At 47.1% G+C, this 21,326-nt stretch overlaps 1 protein-coding gene across 1 annotated transcript in view; it reads left to right on the forward strand.

Annotated features, from left to right (window-relative positions):
* Positions 1 to 21,326, forward strand: part of CACNA1A (calcium voltage-gated channel subunit alpha1 A) — a 255,077-nt gene that overhangs the window by 203,916 nt on the left and 29,835 nt on the right. Inside the window, exons 32-38 of the mRNA XM_069082950.1 lie at positions 5,494 to 5,610; positions 6,104 to 6,169; positions 7,918 to 8,033; positions 8,384 to 8,534; positions 9,125 to 9,252; positions 11,923 to 12,019; positions 14,718 to 14,823. Of these exons, the coding sequence (XP_068939051.1) occupies positions 5,494 to 5,610; positions 6,104 to 6,169; positions 7,918 to 8,033; positions 8,384 to 8,534; positions 9,125 to 9,252; positions 11,923 to 12,019; positions 14,718 to 14,823 (781 nt within the window). The remainder of the gene's footprint in view (positions 1 to 5,493; positions 5,611 to 6,103; positions 6,170 to 7,917; positions 8,034 to 8,383; positions 8,535 to 9,124; positions 9,253 to 11,922; positions 12,020 to 14,717; positions 14,824 to 21,326) is intronic.

The raw sequence follows: 21,326 nt of genomic DNA on the forward strand, positions 1-21,326 counted from the left end.
TGGCGTAGTGGAGAGCTATCTGCCTGGTCCAATCAGAATCTGGGAGGTGGCAGACCCTGGGGTTTGGGTGTCTTTAATCCCTCAGTTCAGCCAGCCACCCAAGCAGTGGACAAAGCCAGGTGGGGGTGGCTAGTTGGATAAGGATGAAATGCTAACTTTGACCGGGGGGTGACTTTGATTTGCCTCATGTGCAGTATATAATGATTGTGTTTCTTGTCTTGTCTCTTTTCATGCTCGCTCTTTATACTGTATGTGCCAATGCACAACGCCGTCTGAAAAACTCATCCAATCAAAATGCACTATGAAACTCATGTGTCCATCCATGACCTGGTCTGTGTGTCCATACACCAATGACTATATCCCAAACCCACTGCCCCTACCCCATCTGTGGAACCGAAATCCATTGGGTTTTGGCACTGGTAACGAATCAACCTAAAATGCTGAAAAAACCTCCCCATCTGCCCCTGCCCAATCCCCCATTCATCTTCAACATCTACATCTAGGATCCGGTTGGTTTTACTTCTTTCTGAAGCCTAAATGCCTTACATTAGCGGAAAGCATTCTCTTGTCTCGGCACTGCATGGCCCGTGCGTTTGGACAGCCTGAGTTGCATCAGCCCTCCCCCCTCCTCACCACCTTCCTCTTTGCCTATTTCTCTGTGTGTGTATGTCTATCTGTATGTATTTCTTACCCTTTCTGTTCTGATCTTTGTTGGGTCTGAATTCTGTATTCTTTTGATTGTTTTTAAAGTGGCCCCTCCCTCCCCAAATTGATCTCCTGACTGCCAGAAGCCCCCGAGTGCCCAGGAGATGAATCCAATGAAGCTGCTCACTTTTTGGACTCCTCACTAAAGGGAGCACCCCAGTGTCTACTACGCCAACCCTACAGAACCATTCCATAATGTGCATGCCCTGTATCAACACTCCCTTGCACACACCTCCATCCAGTACCATCACATATCTAGGGCATTCACTGTTCCCTGTGTACATTCTGATACCCATAACTCACATACTACACTAGTTGTGCTGCAGCTAACTTTCCTCTCTCTGTTGTCTCCCTCACCTGCTAACAAAGAATATAGCCTCTACTGGCCTTTGGTTCTCTGTGTGTGTGTCCCCTGGGCTAGGGACTTGGGCCATGTGCCAAGACTTGGTTTGAGGCACAGAAGAGACAGGAAGAGGGTTGACTTTTGGGTGGAAAGGGCCACAGCCCGACCTACCCCAAATGAGAACTGGAAACATCAGGGCAGTGATGAGGGGAATGCCCAGGTCACCTGCTGCCTGGACAGCTCTATCCCCTGTCCAGACACTTCCATAAAGGAAGTCCCTTGGAATGTACACTCAAATGCCTGCCCTGCTACAGGCTGTACCCTCACACATGTCTCCCTGGTTCCCTACCTCCTCCTACAGATACTTCTTTATGTACAGACACACTGACATTCTGACTCTAATACCTGCTCACCCACAATGCACGTATTCTCAGGCCCCACCTCTGCTGTCCATGACTGTCCCAGGGATCCCCACATTGTCATGCCATATATTCAGCCTGCTTTCTGTTGTCCTAGGAGTCTCACTCTGCTGCTTGCATATGCCTCTCTTTTCCTAAATGCCACCCCTGTTCCTAAAAGGAAACTCTTTAAATTACCCCCACATTGGTCTTTTTGTCTCAGGGATTCTTCCCATAGTGACAGAGCCCACTCCCTGCCTTTTATCTGGGGCAGCTTATGATTAGATTCCTGAGGGGATCTGAGGGGCCTGCATCTCTACAGTGGGATTGGTGCCACCACTCTGACTCACTCGAACCTTTAAGGGCCTTCCCATAATGGCCTTTAGTCCCCCAAAACTTCCACTGTATGTCTGCATCTGCTGGGGAGAGAAACATTTAGGCTGCTGGGTCTAGAGCCCAGGCTGTGTGGAGCTGGAAGCTTCAGAAGGAAGCTGTTACTGCTTCTGCCCACAGAATGCCATGGACTGAAGCAGAAGGAAGGAAGCAACATGAGAAGGAACCCAGGTGTCCATCCTCCTGTCTTGGCTAGAGCACAAAGTTGATGCAGCAAAACTGTCTAAGGCTAGGTGGGCCCCCAGATGATAATAAGAATAAGAATTTATGTAGTGCTTTAATATTTTCAAAGTGCTTTATATATATATATATATATATATATAATCTCATTTTATCCTCACAACGCATTTTATCCTGTGAGGAAAGTGTTATTATCTCCATTTTACAAATGAGGAAACTGAGCCCAAGAGAAGTTAAGTGACTTGCCTGGGGTTACATAGATAGTGATTGAGGTAGGATTCAAACCTGGGCCTTCTTGATCCCAAAGCTAGCATTGGCTCCACTATACCATGCTTCCTTGCAGACACTGTCCCCAACTCTCAGACATGCAGAATCAGGGCTTGAAATCTCTGACCGTTCATAGGGGCTCCCTGCTTGTGGATGGGCAGGAAATACCACGGGATCTTGCCTCTGATGGTATTGAAGCAGGTTCTGTCCATACTAGAACTTGGAAGCACATGGCCAAATAGGAAGAAAGGACATGAGACGGCAGAAAGAACTGATAGAAGGAAGAGGAGGAGGCTCACCTCCTCATATACCTGATACCCAAGCTTTCCAGCCCCGCCCCAGCCCATAAGTCTAGCCAAAGGGTAGATAGAGCCCCAAAAGCAACTAGGGGCTGTCTGGGCAGTTAGAAGAGCAGTCAGGTGGGTAGAAGGTTTGGGGGTAACTTGAGAGCCTGTGATCCCTTTGCCCAGGAAAAGAAGGTAAGGGATGCGTAGGGCTCAGATTCTGCCTTTCCCTCACTCTTCCAGGCTTCACTTGCCCCATCCTTAGTCCTCTCCCCAGATCCCATGTGTCTTCCCCCTGCTGTGTTCTAAGGTGGGCGGTGGACTTTCTGCATGCATCTCTCCCTTGGGACTCTTCCGCGGCTTCCCCAGCATCACCACAGCCAGCTGAGAACTTCTTGCCCTGCACCTGCCCCTCCCCCTGCCCCTGCCTGGGCTCGCTGCCCCCACTGGGGGAGCTTCCGCTGCTCTGCATGCTCCGTTGGAGTCCACATGTTATGCTCCACCCATGGAAGGGATGGCTTGCACTTATGGGATCGACAGGAGGGGAAGGGTCTCTGAGGGAGTGGAAGAGGGGGCAGAGAAAATGGCCACAAAGTGGAGTGCCTCCACAGGGTCCACTGGGTGGTCTGGTCCAATTCTATGGGAGCTGTCCCGAGGTACCAGTTGTACAGTGACTAGAGAGTTGGGGAGTTTGTCCCAGATGTCCCACAAACTACATTAGCTGAAGGCAACTTCAGCTTGACTTTATGCCCAGTTCCCCTTGGGTTGAGTTAGCCTGTTAACAGAGACCAAGGGTATTTGTGCTGTGCGCTTTGTCTTATCACACCAGCTCAGGGGCACAGGTTGCCCTCCTGGAGCAGGATTCCCAATCCAGCAGGCACCATGCTGGCTCCCCAGAGGCTAAGTCCTACTTGTAGACACTGTCAGGAAGGTAGGATGTTGAGACTGATGCCCCTCCATTGTCCCCCTAATGAGTATGCTGGAGGGAGCTGGTGTAGCCTCTGTGAGCTAGAGACCCCTGAAAGGCACTTGGGGCCCTGCTCAAAGCTAGTTCCTATAACCCAGCCTTGCTCCCTGGGGTGATGAATGATGTGTGCCAGTTAGGTGGGGACGAAAAGTGGGGTCTTTTAGGCTTTACATGGTCTCCCCCCACATAACCTGAGTGGATTGCTAAAGCAGTGGAGGCCGGGACTTTTGTGTTCTATTTCCAAGGCTAGCTTAGCACCATATGGCACATACTTCTGCCCTCGATTGGCCCTGGTGGCTCTTCTCCACCTCCCCTTCCCTGAATCCCACCCTCCTCATGCCCATCTCCAAGAACAGAGCAGAAAGGCTATTTAAAAACCTAGCTATCTCTTAGGAACACTTCCCACGATTTGTCCCTACTTTTGCCCCAGCTCACCCCCCAAAAAAAACCCATAGTGCTTGCCTCCCTTATACCTGCTTGCACCCATATACCCCTAACAACACATCCCCATAAGAATTTGTCAGCCAAGTAAGGAAGTAGTTGCTTCCTTATCTTTTTTCCCTCCTTCTCTTCCTCAATGGCTAGCCAGCTGCAGTGAAACTGAGTAGACTACTAGGAAGAGATGCAGCTCATGGTACCTGCCTTGGTGGGGAATGAGGGAACACTAGTGTGATCATCCTTCCCCATACATCTCAACTCCTGCCACAAGGGTCCCAAAGGCCCCAGCCTGGCCCAGGACATTGTTGATTCCCCAAGGAAGCAGCTCCCCATGCCTCACTGAACTGGTACACCAGAGCTCCTACCAGATCCCATCCTGCCCCTCTCTGGTCCTTCTAATCCAAGTGTTTCTCTGGTGCGTGGGTTCTGGCTCGGGTGGGGAGGAGGAGGAGGAGGAGGAGGAGGAGGCAGCAGCGAGAGGGAGCAGGGGCCTGACAGGGGAGGTGCTGGGGGCAGGAATGGCTCGGACTCCCTGCCCCCAGCACCCACCCCTCTGTCAGCCTGGGACATTTCCAAGCTCACAACACCCATGGGAGCTCCATCGCTTACTGCAGGCTTGGTCCCACGCTGCTCCACCCAATCCCAGAAGCTGTGAAGCCATCCCAGAGAGGGGGGAAAAGGGCCAAAAATGCATCTTCACGGACTCACCGGGCAGCGAGGACTCGCCCTGCAGCCGAACAGCCCCGGCTCCCTTCTGTCCTCCCCATCCCCGCTCGCCAAGGGGGTAAGAAAAGATCCTGTTCTGCTTCTCCCGACTGGCTCGAGCGCTGCTGCTCTCAGCCCTTGGCTGATGGTCTGGGGGTGAGGTCAGGGCGGGCCAGAGCGGGGTGGGCAGTGCCACGCCCAGAGTGCTGTGCCGTGCGGTGCACCTGTTGAGTCCGTGTGACTGATGCATTTCTGGCCCGGATCGTAACATGCACATGTAACACGCACAAGCCCACCAGGCCTGAGCTTGCTGGCTTCCCTCTCTTTGGTGTCTGTGCATCGTACATGTGTGACGAGACTCGGCGACCTTACCTGCTTGTGTCCTAGTGTCTCAGTGCATTTGGTTGTTGGGATAAACAAAAACCATAATAATTTTTTTTCCTGATTGGATGATTCAAATATTTTGGTTTCTTTTCATTTTCTTCTCTTCCTTTTCTTTCCTTTTCCTTTTCTTCTTTTATGGGTTGCAGGATTGGGGCGGGAGGGAGGGTGTTAGCAAGTGGTTTCCATTTTGAGCTGTTGAGTTTTTTCCCTACCTCCTTTCTCTCTTGCTTTTCCCCTTCCTTTTGAACTTTTCCTCAGTGACATTGTGTTGGCTCTCCCTTTCTTTCCCTTCCTTCTTTGGTTGGGGTTTAGATTGATTTCTCTACTTGGTTTTGGGTTCTGGCACTGTCCAGATTGACATAGATGTTTAGTGGCTTTGGGGGCCTACTTGTGTGGGCAGATAGTCATGCCTTCTCTCCATCTTCCCAGAACAACTTTATCAACCTCAGCTTCCTCCGCCTCTTCCGGGCCGCCCGCCTCATCAAGCTACTTCGACAGGGTTACACCATTCGCATCCTCCTCTGGACCTTTGTACAGTCCTTCAAGGTAAGGGATTGTAAGGACAAAGGGAGGGGTTGCCCCCAGGTCTGGCTTGCACCGAGAAGGCAGGTATCAGTTACTCCCATGATAGAAGTAGAACCAATGATGGGGAGATACCATATATGAGGCTAGGTCTTTAGCAAAGCTGCAGCATTGATTCTGAAGGCAACCATTGGGAACACTGACAGTGATACCGACTTAATTCAGCCAAGGATGTTTTGAGCCAGTCCAAAGTCCAAACCCAGACAGAGACTCTCCTCTGTAGCTTCTTCACTTTCTATCAGATCCTAACCTTCACTGTCCAAACCTAAAAACATTTGGTCTAATCAAAGTACAGATTTAGACAATTCATTTAGAGAAGACTAGAGGACCAGCAATTTAGGGAAAACCAGAGGACCAGCTAAGAAGGAGGATGTGGGAAGATACAGTTCTCAGTCAGGAAGATGCAGATTGTCATAAGCAGAAGGGAATTAAGTGTCTTCACCTGACTTCTCTTTAGGCTCTCCCCTATGTCTGCCTTCTGATCGCCATGCTTTTCTTCATCTATGCCATCATAGGGATGCAGGTGAGTTGTGGGTTCCTCTCTGCAAGTACCTCAGTTGACCCAGAAGTGGGGTGCCCTTTTCTCTCTCCTCCTCCTCTTAAAACTTCCAGAAACTCTAGGAGAGGGGAATTTCCCATTTACTTTATGCAGAGGAAGGACAATAAAATGCCAGATTTGGAGACTGGGGGATGGGTTCAAAGATTCACAAAGTCATGGAACCATAGATCTGGAAGGGACCTTCAAGATAATCTCATTCAACTTCATCATAAATGAGAAATCTGAACCTAGAAAAGGGGAAGGGTTTTCCCAAGTCCAAGACACCACATTGTCTTTCTGGTAGCTAGGTGGAATACTGGGTAGAGCTTAGGGCCTATAGTCAGGAAGACTCATCTTCCTGAGTTCAAATCTTGCCTCAGATGTTTACTAGCTGTGTGACTCTGGACAAAGTCACTCAACCCTGTTTGCCTTAGTTTCCTCATCTGTAAAATGAGCTGGAGAAGGAAACGGCCAACCATTCCAGTGTCTCTACCAAGAAAATCCTAAACAGGGTCATGAAGAGTCAGACATGACAAAATGACTGAACCACCACAGCAACAAAAAATGCCATCTTTCTAGTGACAGACCAGTGACCTACAAGGTCACAGAGACGAGTAAAATGAAGTGTACAGACCTGAGACTCATGGCTTCCCCTTATATCATTTTCATTCACACATGTTATGTATGCTCTAGTCAATGAACAGCCCTCTGATCTGCCATCCCTGTGCCTTTTGGTAAGGCTGTTCTCTATGCCTGGAATGCCCTCCCCTTCACTTGCTGAATTTCCTTTCCTCCTTTAAAGCTCAAATCAAATGCTGCCTCCCTCATGAAGTCTTCCCAGATCTGCCCAGTAGTCATCTGCCTCCTTGTACTGCACAAGGCTATAGCAGGGATGCTTGTCTCATCCATACAAGGGAGGCTCCATCCACTACAGGATGTTGGTTGCACAGTGGCTTAGCTGTCTGCCAGGAACAGCACAGGGTTAATTCAAACAAATAAAAACTGAGTTCCAGGGGAAGAAATTGGAGGAAGTATTGCCTGAGGCCAATTTTCCATTAATTCTAGCAGCTTCTTGGCTTATTCTTCATAATCTCTCTTGACTTACAATCACATCCACATCAGAGCAGTATAAGATCAGAATATCATTCCTTTCAAAAAGATTTCTTAAATAGGCATGTATATGGCACCAACTGTATGATAGGTGTTTTTACAAATATCTTATCAGAGTCTCACAACAACCTTGGGAGGGAAGTGGTGTTATTATCCCCATTTTACAGACAAGGAAACTGAGTCAGGCAGGGAAAGTGACTTTCCTGAGGCCAGGCTCACAGCTAGTCACTGTCTAAGGTAAAATCTGAGCTTAGGTCTTCGTGATTCTAGGCCCGGCACTCAAACCATTGCACCACCAGCTGCCTCTGGTTGATTTCTTAATACTTGGGATTCTTGACAGGCTGTTTTCCTTAGCAGGTTATCACAACAGGAAATTCTCCTAGTTATCTAAGTTTCCCATGTGGTCATTTATCTGCCATTTCATCTTCCCTGTCCTTTGTAGAGATGTAGAATCACATTTAATCTTGCATCTCCCAGAAGCCCTTCTACTGTATTGGAGTGGTCTGTGTTTTATCCCCTCCCTGCCCCTCCATGAAAGCCAGCTCTAAGCTCCCGAGGACTGACCGGGACTCCGGGCTTGGCAGTGGCAGAATCCTCTTCCTGAGGACACTTGTCTCCCGCAGGTGTTTGGCAACATTGGCATCGATGTGGAAGAAGAAGACAACGATGATGATGATTTCCAAATCACGGAGCACAACAACTTCCGCACCTTCTTCCAGGCACTGATGCTTCTCTTCAGGTGAGATGGGGCTCCTGGGCAGAAGCAGGAGGGACAGAGAGAGATACAGAGTCCCCAGATGCAGACCTGTTTGGTGGAGGAGAGTGGAGGCAGAGGGGGGAGCTCCCTAACTGAGCTGAGTGAGACCTGGCACTTGGGTCTGTGCCTGCCAAATACTGGGCATGCCTGTGAAGACTTGGAGTGGTATTTTAGAAGGAGACACAAAAAGTGACATCAGGAGTCCTCCCCATACCATGGGGAGGGCTGAAAGGCCTGTGATTGAGGGCCAGGGGCTGAAGTTCAAGAGAGGGGGTGGGCAGGTGTCTGGTACTCCCTCTGCACAGCAGGTCTGACTTCCCTTCTGTCCCTAGGAGTGCCACAGGTGAGGCATGGCATAACATCATGCTGTCCTGTCTCAGTGGGAAACCCTGCGATAAGAACTCGGGCATCAGGGAGCCTGAGTGTGGGAACGAGTTTGCTTATTTTTATTTTGTGTCTTTCATCTTCCTCTGCTCCTTTCTGGTGAGTCCGGGGAGGATGCCATTGGCCCTCACCCTTGTCTGGGGATGGGGATGGATGAGAAGGGGAGCTTTGTTTCTGTACTGCTGCACTGTAGCTGGAGTATCCCTCATAAACATCGATTAATCAGTGACCATGTGTAAGGCCCCACGCTTGACAACACTTTAGGCTATGTACAGAGAAGGAAGGCATGTTATCTGTCCTGTGTGGCTCATCATCAAGTAGGAGGGTGGTCAAAATAAAAATAACTCCAATCTAAGGCAGTACAGGTTAAGGACCAGAGGAACAGGTTTGCTATGGTTCCTTCAGAGGTCTGTGGAGCTGCCTTAGAAGTGTGTGTGTGGGGGGGGGGGGGGGAGGGCCTCATTTTTTGCTGAAGAGATCCTTGGGTACTTTTCTCTGTCTGGGAAATTATTGGTTATTCACATCTGTAGGAGGATGTGAATAAAGGAGAAGCTCAAGGTTAAGAGAAGGGAAATGGGAATTTCTAAAAACAAATGTGGGGAGAGGCTAGACAGAGAAAGGAATCACTTTGGTTTTTTTTGTTCTGGGTTCTCACTTAAAGTTGCCTGTTCTACCCTGACCCACTGCAGATGCTGAACCTTTTTGTGGCTGTCATCATGGACAATTTTGAGTATCTTACCCGAGACTCTTCCATCCTGGGCCCCCACCATCTGGATGAGTATGTGCGTGTCTGGGCCGAATATGATCCTGCAGCTTGGTAAGAAGTTATTTGAACTCTTCTGGCCTCACCCCTAGCTCTCAGCCTTGGAGGCTGTAGTCTGGGAAAGGCCCTATCTCCTCCCTGCTCCTGGTTTGGGGGAATGTTTCTCAGGCAAGGCTCTATGGGCTCCACTGGGGAGGTTAAGAGCTGTAAGGAAGGAGGTTGGGGGTCCACAGGCCTAAGCTTTCTTCCAGGATCTCTGTCTCACCTCTTCAGGAGGAGAAAGGTGCTGGGCTGGCAACCACATGATATCCCTACTAACATTCATTCTGGTGTAGGGACAAAGCAAAGGCCCTGTATGGTCAGATGGTTAAAGGGAAGGTGGAAGGGCCCAAAGGAGGAAGAGAAATGGAAGTGCCACCTTGTCCTGGGATCTGGACTGATCCTGACCCTCACAAAATCTGAGCTCTAGGCTAAAAGGCTTTGTCAGACCTTTGGTGTCAAGCGCCAAAGGTCCTTTCATGGGATATTGGGCTTCGAATCTTGAAGTCCCTAAGCTATGCCTCTGCCCCCTCCACTTTCTTGCATTACTAATTGGCAAATCTCTCAGAAAACAAGCATCTCCTCTCCACTAGACCACCCTCCTCTATTCAAAACCAGGGTAAAATATTCCTAGTGCACCATAACAACAGCCCCCAAATTCCCAACCCAGTCATCATGCAAGGATTCCCACTCTTCCCCCCACCTTGGGCCTTAAGCTCAAGGGCTGATGATGGTCCTTGAAAGACCCTACTAGAAACCTCCCAAACCTGGGCCTTTGGCACCTTCTCATGTTTTATCCATGGGAGCTAGACAGGGACAGGAAGAGGTGAATGTTCTGCTACTATAGCCCCTGGGGAGCCAGTCCAACCCAGGCAGGGACCTCCAGGGAGCCTGGCCAGGCCTAGAGGGACCTTTAGGGTCAGTGGACTTAGATTCTTGCTGGTGATTAACTTTTACTCTTTTAACTCTAGGTCATTTCATTTGAATTGCATCCAACTGCTTTTCTGACAGCCATTAACACCTTGCCTCTGCTGTCCTCACCCAAAGAGGCTACTTAGATTGTCTTGCAGGCCCAAGAAAGGGGTTGCCTTACAAGACCCACTGTGCTTTGTGGTTTTAACACCACCGCCCTTTCCCAATTCATTCAGGGGATGGGTATGTGTTTGTGTGTGTGTGTGTGTGTGTGTGCTTGTACACACTCGTGCATGCACACATAAGTGTGCAAGTATAAATAGATTTGGTCTTAGATCTAGAGTTGAAAGAGAGTTCAGGGAGCATTTAGTCTGATCCCCTCATTTTTTCAGATCAAGAGCCTGAGAGAGAGAGGGACCATCCCAAGATCCCTCAGCTAACAAGTAACAAAGGCAGGAGGTGAACCCAGAACATCTGACCCCAAACCCAGGGCTCTTTCCACAGCCCCACTCTGTCTACTTACCCCTGTGAGCCAGGGGTCTTCGAACTGGTTTTGACTCTAGCACAGAGCTCTCCAAGCAGATGACTGTGGGGTCCTCTTGGATTGGTTCATCAGTGTGCTTGCTTAACTGGAAATGTAAAAATTAAGGACAAGAAAGACTGTATCCTCCTTGCCCCTTGTTCCCCACTCTCTTGTACGCAGTTACATTTCTCCAGTTCTTTTACTCTGGTACAAATGTCTGGAGCCAGTACTGGGAATTCCCAGCCCCGTTATTTATCTCTATGGCCGTGATCCCCTGACATCTCTGTGATGCTGTGTGTCTGTATACATGTATATGTTGTATTTGACCCTTACAATCTGCACTAACACCCATGTATTCTTCTTACAGCGGTCGGATTCATTATAAGGATATGTACAGTTTATTGCGTGTTATATCTCCCCCTCTCGGCTTAGGCAAGAAATGTCCTCATAGGGTTGCTTGCAAGGTTTGATTTCCACTAAAACCTGCTAGCATCAACGGAATGAATGTGGCTTTTGGTTCTTAATATATATATTTCATATATATATATATACACATCTTTCGATATATCTTGCATTTAATTAGTGACCTCTTAGCAAACAAGAATGCCTAAGATAACGCAGTCACTTAGACTTAAAAAGCATGGAGCATATATCTCAAGTTACCTTCCACCATCTCTGCTTGCTGTTAGCTGAAGCTGGGCATTCCAGGGTCTCAACTGCCCCCTCCCCCCAAACCACAGTCGCATTAATATGGATTTTCATTTGGGGAGGAGTAAAACTGCATTGACGACTCCGCCATTGACTCCACTCCCTTTCCTCTCAATTCCTGGAGCCCTGCCCTCTTTCCCAGGCCCCTCCCTCTCCCGGTAAAATATTCCTTTCTAAGCTGTGGAACTTTGCCCAAGTTTAAAGAAAAAATGGTTTCCAGGTTTCTGGTAGAGAGTTTCAAGGCCCTCCCTGCCAATTTGCCAATAAACCAAAGTCAGAAATGAACATGACTTTGCTCTTTCTCTCTGCCAACGAGCAGTGAAGTAATCTTTTTTTATTACTTTTCTTCCATTTTTTCCCCTCTTTTCAATTTGTTTAAAAAATATATTTTCTTGTTCTCTGCATCTCTCTCTCTATTTTTTCCTGATTTTTTTGGCTCGTGTGGTTCTTCTCTCTCTGTGTTTTTTTTCCTCTCTTGGTTTTTTTTTTGTTTGTTTTTGTTTTTGTTTTTGGTTCTGGTTTTGTTGTTTTGGTGCTGCCAGGGGCCGCATGGCTTACCCGGACATGTATGAGATGCTCAGACACATGTCTCCGCCCCTGGGTTTGGGGAAGAAGTGTCCAGCCCGAGTTGCTTATAAGGTAGACTAAATCTGACACCCACCAAAGGAAAAAAGGTCACTTTTCTTTTTTTTAAATGCTGACAAAGACAACCTACCAGATCTCTTTTTCTATTGATACTTCCTTTTTTTTTCCTCGAGCAAAATGATTATCATCCGTCATGATCTTTTTTAACCAATACAGTTGTGTCCATTCTCTTCGGTTAGTGTGTTGTGTTTCAGAGACTCCATTATGGCCAGTAGCATGGGGTGGGAGGGGCCACTAGAATGGCCAAGTCCCTCAAACCCTCAATCATGGTCTTGAAGGAAACTCACCTTCAAAAAGAAAGTATCACCACCCCACCCCTTCACCATGCACACACACACACACACACACACACACACACACACACACACACATACACACACACACACACACACACACACACACATGCTGCACAGCCCTCAACTTTGGCCTGGGAAGTGGGGAAGGGGATAGAAAACCTGTGGCAAAAAGGAGATATTGAACAGGACAGGACTATCTTGGCTCAACCCAGAGAGGTCCCGAAGAAGGGCTCCAATCATCTGGAACCATATTTAGCTAAGGGAAGAGGGGAAATTTCCCATGAGCTTCCTGAGCCCTCTTTCCCACTCCCCTGTCCCCACACACACATCCACCCCCAATGCCCAGGGCTGGCTTTATAGAGCCCCCTGGATGCCCGGCCCCCAACATTGGAATGTGCTTCTTTGTTGTTCCAGAGTAGACGGGCAAGCCGAAGCTGGGGTCCCAAGACAGGCTGGCTCCCTGACACTGTGGATATGCATGCTGCATCTCCCAGGAAGGGCCCAGGGTGGGGCAGGGGTAAAGGGTATGTGCATGATGGAGCCCTGTGCATGCGGAAGGGAGAACAGAATTCCCCCAGCCAGACAGAGCCTGCAGCAGGGGCTGGGGGGAAATTCCAGGCAACCTTTGAGGTAGGACCTTTCGGAGGTTTCAGCTGGGTTTCTGAACTAAAGCCCATCCCCCTAACCTCCCCACCCTGCAGACCTCCAGCAAACCTCCTCTCTGGGCCCTGCATGACCCTGGGATTCCCATTTCTCCAAGGACAGATTTTTCATATAAGCCACAGTAACTTAGATAGATTTAAGAAAGACAATCAGCCCCCTGACAAATGACCCTAATAATCCTAACCTTGGTCTGTTCCCTTTCCCTCCCCTTCACAGTATCCCTTCTAGCCCCTTCTCTGTCAATGCAGTTCTAGCCTGTCTCAGCTTCACTCCCCTGCCCTCCTCATTCATTCTTCCTTCTCTTCGGGTCCTGATTCACCTTCACTTTGTCTTCTTCCATGTCACTTCCATGCCACTGGGTGGCAGCCAATGCCATCTGCCTTTGGGCGTTTGAGGTCTACGCCTCTTTACATCTCCGATGCAGTCACTGCTTCCCCTCTGTTTCATTTCACTCTCCTTTCTTGGTCTTCCTCTACTTTTCCTGGTCCCTGAACACATGCATGTTTGCCTCTGCCTCTGTGTCTCTCCCCGTTTAAGCCTCCCACTCTTGTATTCTTCTCTTTGTCTGTCTCTCTCTTCCTCATCATCTCTGTGACTCTCCCTTCCCTTCCTGGCTGGGTTCATGTCTCTGGATTTCCCATCCCTAACTCTTCATCTTCCTGTTTCTCGCTAACTGTTCCACTAAGGACAGTGGGCTCAGTGTCTCAATCCCCTGGTGGGCCTCACACCCCAACACCATCTCCATGCCACTTACAGCTTGACCCGGCCATCCTTCCCACCCACACCACCTAGCACCTTGGAATAGCGCCCTTACTTGGGACCTAGGGAGCAGACCCCACCCCCACTCCCACTCCCACTCCCACCATTGCACTGAGCCGAAATCTGGACCTGTCACTGAATACTGATCTCTATGGGAGCTATGAATGAGTCTCGAGATTCCATGTGGATGCTTTCGTGTCTGTGACGCCTTGTCCATGGCTGTTGTGTGGTGCTTGGTGTTCCACGTTGCATGCCCTGCATGGCCCCACCTCCCTCCTCCCTAGGGCCAGTGGCCTGTGTAACCATCCACCTGCCTGCCCACCTGCATGAGCACTGAGCATCTTCTCAGAGGGAATGTAGCGTGTGATGGTCTGGTCCGATCTTACACAGTCTGGCCCAAGTTGGAGGGTATTCTTGCCTATCCCTTGGCCCATGTGCTCTGTGCTTCTGCCTCTGCCTCCACTGCCTGCACGTACTCCCCAGAAATGGGTCTGTGAGGCTTCCAGACATGTTTTCTTTTTCTTTGGAGTTTGATCTGAATTGAGCCATCCAGGGAGAACTCTGCTGGGCCAGACCTTCCTACCCATAGGAAGACCTGAGAGTAATGGGGTGGGCTAGGTCCAAAGATTGCAGGCTTCTGGGTTTGTGAGGATGATTAAAGGTGCTACAGACAGAAGGCATTCCCTGCCTTACGCAGAGGACACAAAAGGCATTAAGGCTCAAGCAGCCCACCACAAAGGAGCGATCTCTCCTCTTAGACGGAAAATAGGAGCCCAGGAACTAGCCACTGCCCAGCTCTCCCTTCACCAGAAAAAAAAAAAATGGGGACTATGTGTAACCTCCAGGCACCTGGCCCATCTCAGAGTTCTTCCTGCTGCTCTTTGGTTTTTGAAATGCATTCTGGAGGGGGCTGAAGATACAGGGGACAACAAAAGGGGCACTGGGCTGATTGGCTCCATGTTGACTCTCCGCAGAGACTTCTGCGAATGGATTTGCCTGTTGCAGATGACAACACGGTTCATTTCAACTCTACTCTCATGGCCCTGATCCGGACAGCCCTAGACATTAAAATTGCCAAAGGTAAAAGAGGGGGTGAGAGAGATGGGAGCCATGGCCTTGTTGCTCTGAAAGGCAGGAGGGCTTGTGGGGAGATGTTCAATGGCCCCTCCTGACTGGGCCCACACAAAAGGGTCATAGGTGTTACTCTTCCCATGCCAGACTGAATAGAAGAATCTGAATGGATCCTAGTTTATGTTTGGGAGGACAAAGTGTCTCTATTCAAAGATCCCATTGACTACCTGAAAAACACCTTCCCCAGGAGGGTAGATGTGGATGAATGGACTAGCCAGGAGAAGGAAAAGAGACAGGAAGACTCATATCAGGGCCCCAAACATCCCAGACTCCTAGAAAAGAGAGCATTCAGTCGAGGTGTCCTTAGGGACCTCTCCAGGGAACATCTTCTATGCAGTGTTAGGGATATCAGTTGGACCCCAGAGACCCAGGGACTGCCCTTGACTCTGCAGGGTACATAGCAGAACCTTTGCTATGCTCCTTCATAACTCCCCTTGGAGGGAAAATCTACTGAGCCAACATTCTGGGATCCCTGCCTTTAGAGAAAATGTTTGTCTTGGAGTGCTGTGTGATGAAGTAGTTCAGTAAAAACTTGCCTCTTGAGCCCACTGATGTGGACAGTTGTGATCATTCGAAGCTAGAGTTAGCTGGGGAACTCACCTAGCTGGAGGACCAAGCAGCTCGTTCATGTCCGCCTGGGTGGCACCTGTTTTTGCTTCATCCTCTTCCATGGCCATCCACTGCACCCACATAACCCATAACCCCAGCCATCCATCCGTCTGGCAAAGGTATGTCCTTCTGCCCAAAGTGATTAGCCAACAGCCTGGAAAGAGCACATCCCATGCACTAACGAGCGGGGGACAGCGACAAGAAGAAAAGTGTTAGCCGACCTGGAAGATGAGGGCTTAAGTAAAAACAAGGTTGTGGTGGGCACTCTTTAACCTACCTGAGATGCTTTTAAGTATGTTGGGATAATTATAATAAAGGCTAGTCCCTTCTATGTACCAGGAACTCTGCTAAGCACTGATTATGCAAATATTATCTTTTTGACACTTGCAACAACCCTTTGAAGCAGATGCTGTTCTTAGCGCCTTTTTATAGACAGACAGAGGTTAAGTGACTTGCCTAAGGCTACACAGCTTGTGTCTGGTGGTCAGATCTTCCTGATTCCAGGTCCAGTGCTCACCCCACTGCACCTAGAAGTGATATTCATATAGGCCAACATAATATGCATTCTTATCTAGTCATTAAAGAAGAGACTTGACAACAACATACCGCCTGTGTTGGCCTAATCTGAGTTACTGTATATATTTGAAAGTAGTCAAATATTGGTGGTAAAGTCAAAAGTTTGGTAGGAAGAGAAAGGAGAGAGTGAATCAGGGATGGGGTAGTGCAGGGACATAGTGTGGTGAAGAAAGAGGTGTTTTAGATTCTGGAAGACATGAGGATGCTTGTCAGAGGAGGGCAGTATTTCTTTAAAAAGGTAAAATGCCCATACTTTCCATCTTCATTCACCACATATTTACCACACACCCCCTGTGCTAGAGATAGTAGAAACACAGAAATAGCTAGAAGGTGACCCTTGCTATCCACAGGCTCACAGTCTAACTGGAGAATAAAACAAGGGTCCATATACTGATAGTACAAAGCAGTAAGTGGTAAATGCCCTAGAAGAGCCACAAAGGTCATGCTATAGGAGTCTGAAGAAAAAGCCAGAGGATCCAATCTGTATGATCAGATAAGCTGGATGACTTGAATCTTTTTTTTTTTCTTTTTGGAGGGGGAAAGGTAGGGCAATTGGGGTTAAGTGACTTGCCCAAGGTCACACAGCTAGTTTTTTGTGTTAAGTGTTTGAGGCCGAATTTGAACTCAGGTCCTCCTGACTCCAGGGCTGGTGTGCTCTATTCACTCTATTCACCACCTAGACATCCCAGATGACTTGAGTCTTAACAGGTGGTATGTGTCTCCTCTGAGAAAGTACAAGGTATGTCTGGGGAATGAATATCTATCCTGGATGGAGTAAGAAGTCCCATTGATCTGGTATCTGAGAATTTACAGAGCACTTTTTTGACAATAATGTCATGGGATAGGTAGTGCAAAGATGATGATCCTCACTTTAGAGATGAGGAAACTGAGGGGAAGTGACTTGCCCAAGGTCACACAGCCTAGATTGTCTGAGTGTCTGAGCCTGGATTCAAACCTAGAGGTCTTGACACCAAGCTCAACACTCTTTCAAATATTCCTGATACAGACATAGAAATGCAGACTGGACTAAACTGTGTAACACCTTGAGTTGAGGCTTTATTTTGTGATCCCTGAGGAGCACGCTGAGAAAGATAGGTCTAATCAGAGTTGTGACTTAGAAGTCAAAGGCAGCTCAGAGAGACTGGAGGAGCCCAGAATGGGACAGGATCATAGAGGCCCAGGCAGGAAAAAGTGTAAGGAGTGGCAGGAGTGGGCGAGTGGGCTGGGGGATGCTGGTTTGGCGATGAAGAGGCTGGGGTAAAGGTTTGGGAAAGGCAGTAAGGACAGAAGCCAGGCTTAATGAGCAGGTGATAAAGGAAGTGGAGATGACTCTAGAGAAGTCTGGTGGCAAAAGGGAAAAGAAGTTAGAAGAGTCGGCTCACAGAAGTAGCAGAATGGAGGAAAAGATTGGATTGGGTTGTTTATTTTTTAGAATTGGGGAGACAAGAATGGTTGTAGATGGGGAGGATGGAATCAGTAGAGAAGGAAAGCTGAAAAATATCAGAGACAGATGACAATTGGCAGAGCAAGACCCTGAATGATACTAGCTAGCATTTATATAGCACAGATATCCCATTTGTCCTCACAAGAAACCTGGGAGGTAGGTGCTGTTATTATATCCATTTTACAGATGTGGAAACTGAGACAGGGGTTGGGACTTACCATGGGTCACACAACTAGTATGAGCCTGAGGCTGGATTTGAACTCAGGTCTTCCTGACTCCGGATGCGTGGTATGATCCACTGCACCCACCTAGTTGCTTCTGAAGGAAACAGAAGGTGGAAGCAGCAGCCAAAGAAGATAGTGGAGGGCTTTGTGTCAGCAAAGATGGAACTCTTATCCATGGAGGCCCAGGAGAAAGAGGAGAGGATGTCTGATGATGAAGAGAGATTTTGGGGGGTGGGGGAGGATGGAAGTATGGAGAACTCAAGTCAGCCTCTGTATTAAAAAATTGAGAGTCCAGGAAAGGAATCAAGTTTGGAAGCTGAAGAAAGGAAAAAAGTGAGAGCAACTATCATAGGAGATGAGACAGAAATTTGACCAAAGATAAACAAAAGGAAAGTCCAGCTGCCATTAAAGAACATGAATCTAGTGAACCCAATCAACTCTCTTGCAACTTCTGAGCAGCTTAAGAGTAGAAAATACAGACAGATGTTACTCACAATTGGGAACTGGCAAGACAGGTGCAAGTACTAATGTAACTGGTCACAAGGTCCAGGCTGGGTAATAAACAAAGTGAAGGATGATGGGGGCTGAAGGAATGGGAGACAGTGAAAAGGGAATAAGAAAGTAGAGCTTACAAAGAGCAGTTTCCTGAGTCTCAAAACTCAGAGGATATCTTGAGAGCCCCACTCCTGGATCACTGTCTTGTGGTGGAAGGGCTTGCGTAGTTCAGTGAAATCATAAGCTATGCCATGTAGGGTTACCCAAGATCAACAGGTCACAGTGGAGAGTTCTGACAAAAGGGATCCAATGTAAAAGGAACTGGCAAACCCCTCCAGTATCTTTGCCAAGAAAACCCCATGGAGACTATTAAAATGATAATAGATATGGCATCAGAAGATGAGCCCCTCAGGTAGGAAGGTGTCCAACATGCCATTGGAGAAGGCAGAATCTCTGCTACTAATGAAAGGGCTGGTCAAAACTGAAAAGAAACTCAGCCGCGGATGTGACTGGTGATGAAAGGAAAGCCCAATTCTATAAAGATCAATGTCACATAGAAGCCTGGGATGTAAGATCTGTAAACAAAGTAAGCTGGTTATTGTTAACAGGAAATGGAAAGATTAAACATTGACATCTTAGGTGTAAGAGAACTTAGATGTATGGGAATAGGTGAATTTAATTCAGGTGATCACTACATGTATTACTGTGGGCAAGAATCCCTTAGAAGAAATGGACTAGCCCTCATGGTCAATTGGGTACAAAAAGCAATGCTGGGGTATAATCTCAAAAAAAACAGCATTATATCTTTCAAATCCAAGGCAATCGGGGCAGCTAGGTGGCGCAGTGAGTAAAGTGCCAGCCCCGGAGTCAGGAGGACCCAAGTTTGGTTCCGGCCTCAGACACTTAACACCCACACGAAAAAACTAGCCATGTAACCTTGGGCAAGTTACTTAACCCCAATTGCCCTCCAAAAAAAAATAATCCAAGGCAATCCATTCAGCATTAGAGTAATATAAATCTATGCTCTAACCAGTGATGCTGAAGAGGCCAAAATTGATCATTTCTATGAAGACCTACAATATCTTCTAGAAATAACACCAAAAGAAAGATGCCATATTCATCATAGGGGAATGGAAATGCTAAAGTAGTAAATAAAAAGATAATTGAAATAACAGACACATTTGACCTTGGAGTCCAAAATGAAACAGGGCAGGAACTAGGAGGGTTTTAACAAGACAATTCGCTGGTCACAGCAGATGCTCTTTTTCAACAACCCAAAAGGCATATTGACATCATCAGATGGTCAGTATTGAAATCAGATTGATTATAGCTTTACAGTCACAGGTGGAGAAGTCGATTTAGTCAGCTAACTTATTCAGATCATGAGCCTCTTATTAAAAATTTCCGATTTAAATTGAGGAAAGTAGAGAAAACCATCAGATAATATAGGCATGACCTAAATAACATCCTTTATGAATATAAGTGATGAATAGATTTAAGGGATTAAATGCGGTAGATAGGGTGCCTATGGACAGAGGCTCACAATATTGTACAAGAGGCAGCAGGAAAAAAGCATTTAAAAAAAAGCAAGAAAGTAAAATGACTTTCTAATGAGACTTTACAAATAGCTAAGGAAAGAAGGACAGCAAAAAGTAAAGGAGAAAGGGAAAGATGTACCCAACTGAATGGAGAATTTTAGAGAATATCAAGGAGAGTCAAGAAGGTTTTCTTAACTGAGTAATGCAAAAAAAAAAAAAGAAAACAATAAAATGGGAAAGACAAGAGATCTCTTCAAGAAAATGAGAGCTATCAAGGGAACATTTCATGTAAAAATCAGCATGATAAAAGACAAAAATGGTAGGGATTTAACAGAAGTAGAAGAGATTGAGAAGAGGTGGCAAGAATATACAGAAGAACCATACAAGAAATATCTTAACATTATTGATAACCACCATAGTGTGGTTACTGACCTAGAACCAGACATCCTGGAGAATGAAGTCAAGAGGGCCCTAGGAAGCACTGCAAAAAATAAAGCTAGTGGAGGTGATGGAATTCCAGCTGAGCTACTTTAAACCCTAAAAGATGATGCTGTTAAAGTGCTGCACTCTATGCTAGCAAATTTGGAAAGCTCAGCAGTGGTCATTATATTGAAAAAGATCAGTTTATGTCCTAATCCTAAAGAAGGGCAATTCCAAAGAATGTTCAAATTACCAAAAATTTATGATCACTTCCCATACCGGCAAGGTTATGCTTAAAATTCTGTAAGCTTGGCTTCAGCAATCTGTGAACCAAGACTTACCAGAAGAACTGGCTGTTTTTTGAAGAGGCAAAGGAACTAGAGACCAAATTTGCCAGCATGATTATAGAGAAAGTAAGGGAGTTCCAGAAAAACATCTACTTCTTCTCCATTGACTACACTAAATCCTTTGACTGTGTGGATCACAACAAAATCTGGCAAGTTCTCAAAAGAGATGGGAGAACCACATCATGTTATTTGTCTCCTGAGGAGCCTATATGTGGGCTGGGAAGCAACAGTTAGAACCAAACATGGAACAACTGATGAGTTTAAGATTGGGAAAGGAATATAGCAAGGCTACATATTGTCACATTGTTTATTTAACTTTTATGCAGAGTACATCATGTGAAATGCCAAACTGGACAAACCAAAACCCAAAATTAAGGTTCATAGGAGAAATTATCAACAATCTCAGATATGCAGATGATGCCACTTTGATGGCAGAAAGTGAAGAAGAATTAAGAAGTCTCTTGATGAGGGTGAAAGAGGAGAGTATAAAAGCTGGCTTGAAGCTTAACATCAAAAAGAAAAAAAAACAACTAAGATCTTGGCCATGGTCCCATCACTTCCTGGAAAATAGAGGAAGAAGAAATAGAATCTGTGTCAGATTTTATATTCTTGGACTCAAAGACCACTGCAGATAGCAACTATAGCCATGAAATTTTTTTAAAGAAAAAACACTTGCCCACCCTCAAAGACACTTGAATTCTCCCAGATCACGACCCAGAACACTTTTAAAGAAAAAACACTTGCTCTGACACACTGAATTGCTTCTCTTAGTAGCCTAAAATAGCATTAGTTTTTTGGG

Source organism: Petaurus breviceps, unplaced genomic scaffold (assembly GCF_028583685.1).
Source record: "Petaurus breviceps papuanus isolate PSGF00001 unplaced genomic scaffold, PetGlider_PUasm1.0 172, whole genome shotgun sequence".
Lineage (NCBI taxonomy): Eukaryota > Metazoa > Chordata > Mammalia > Diprotodontia > Petauridae > Petaurus > Petaurus breviceps.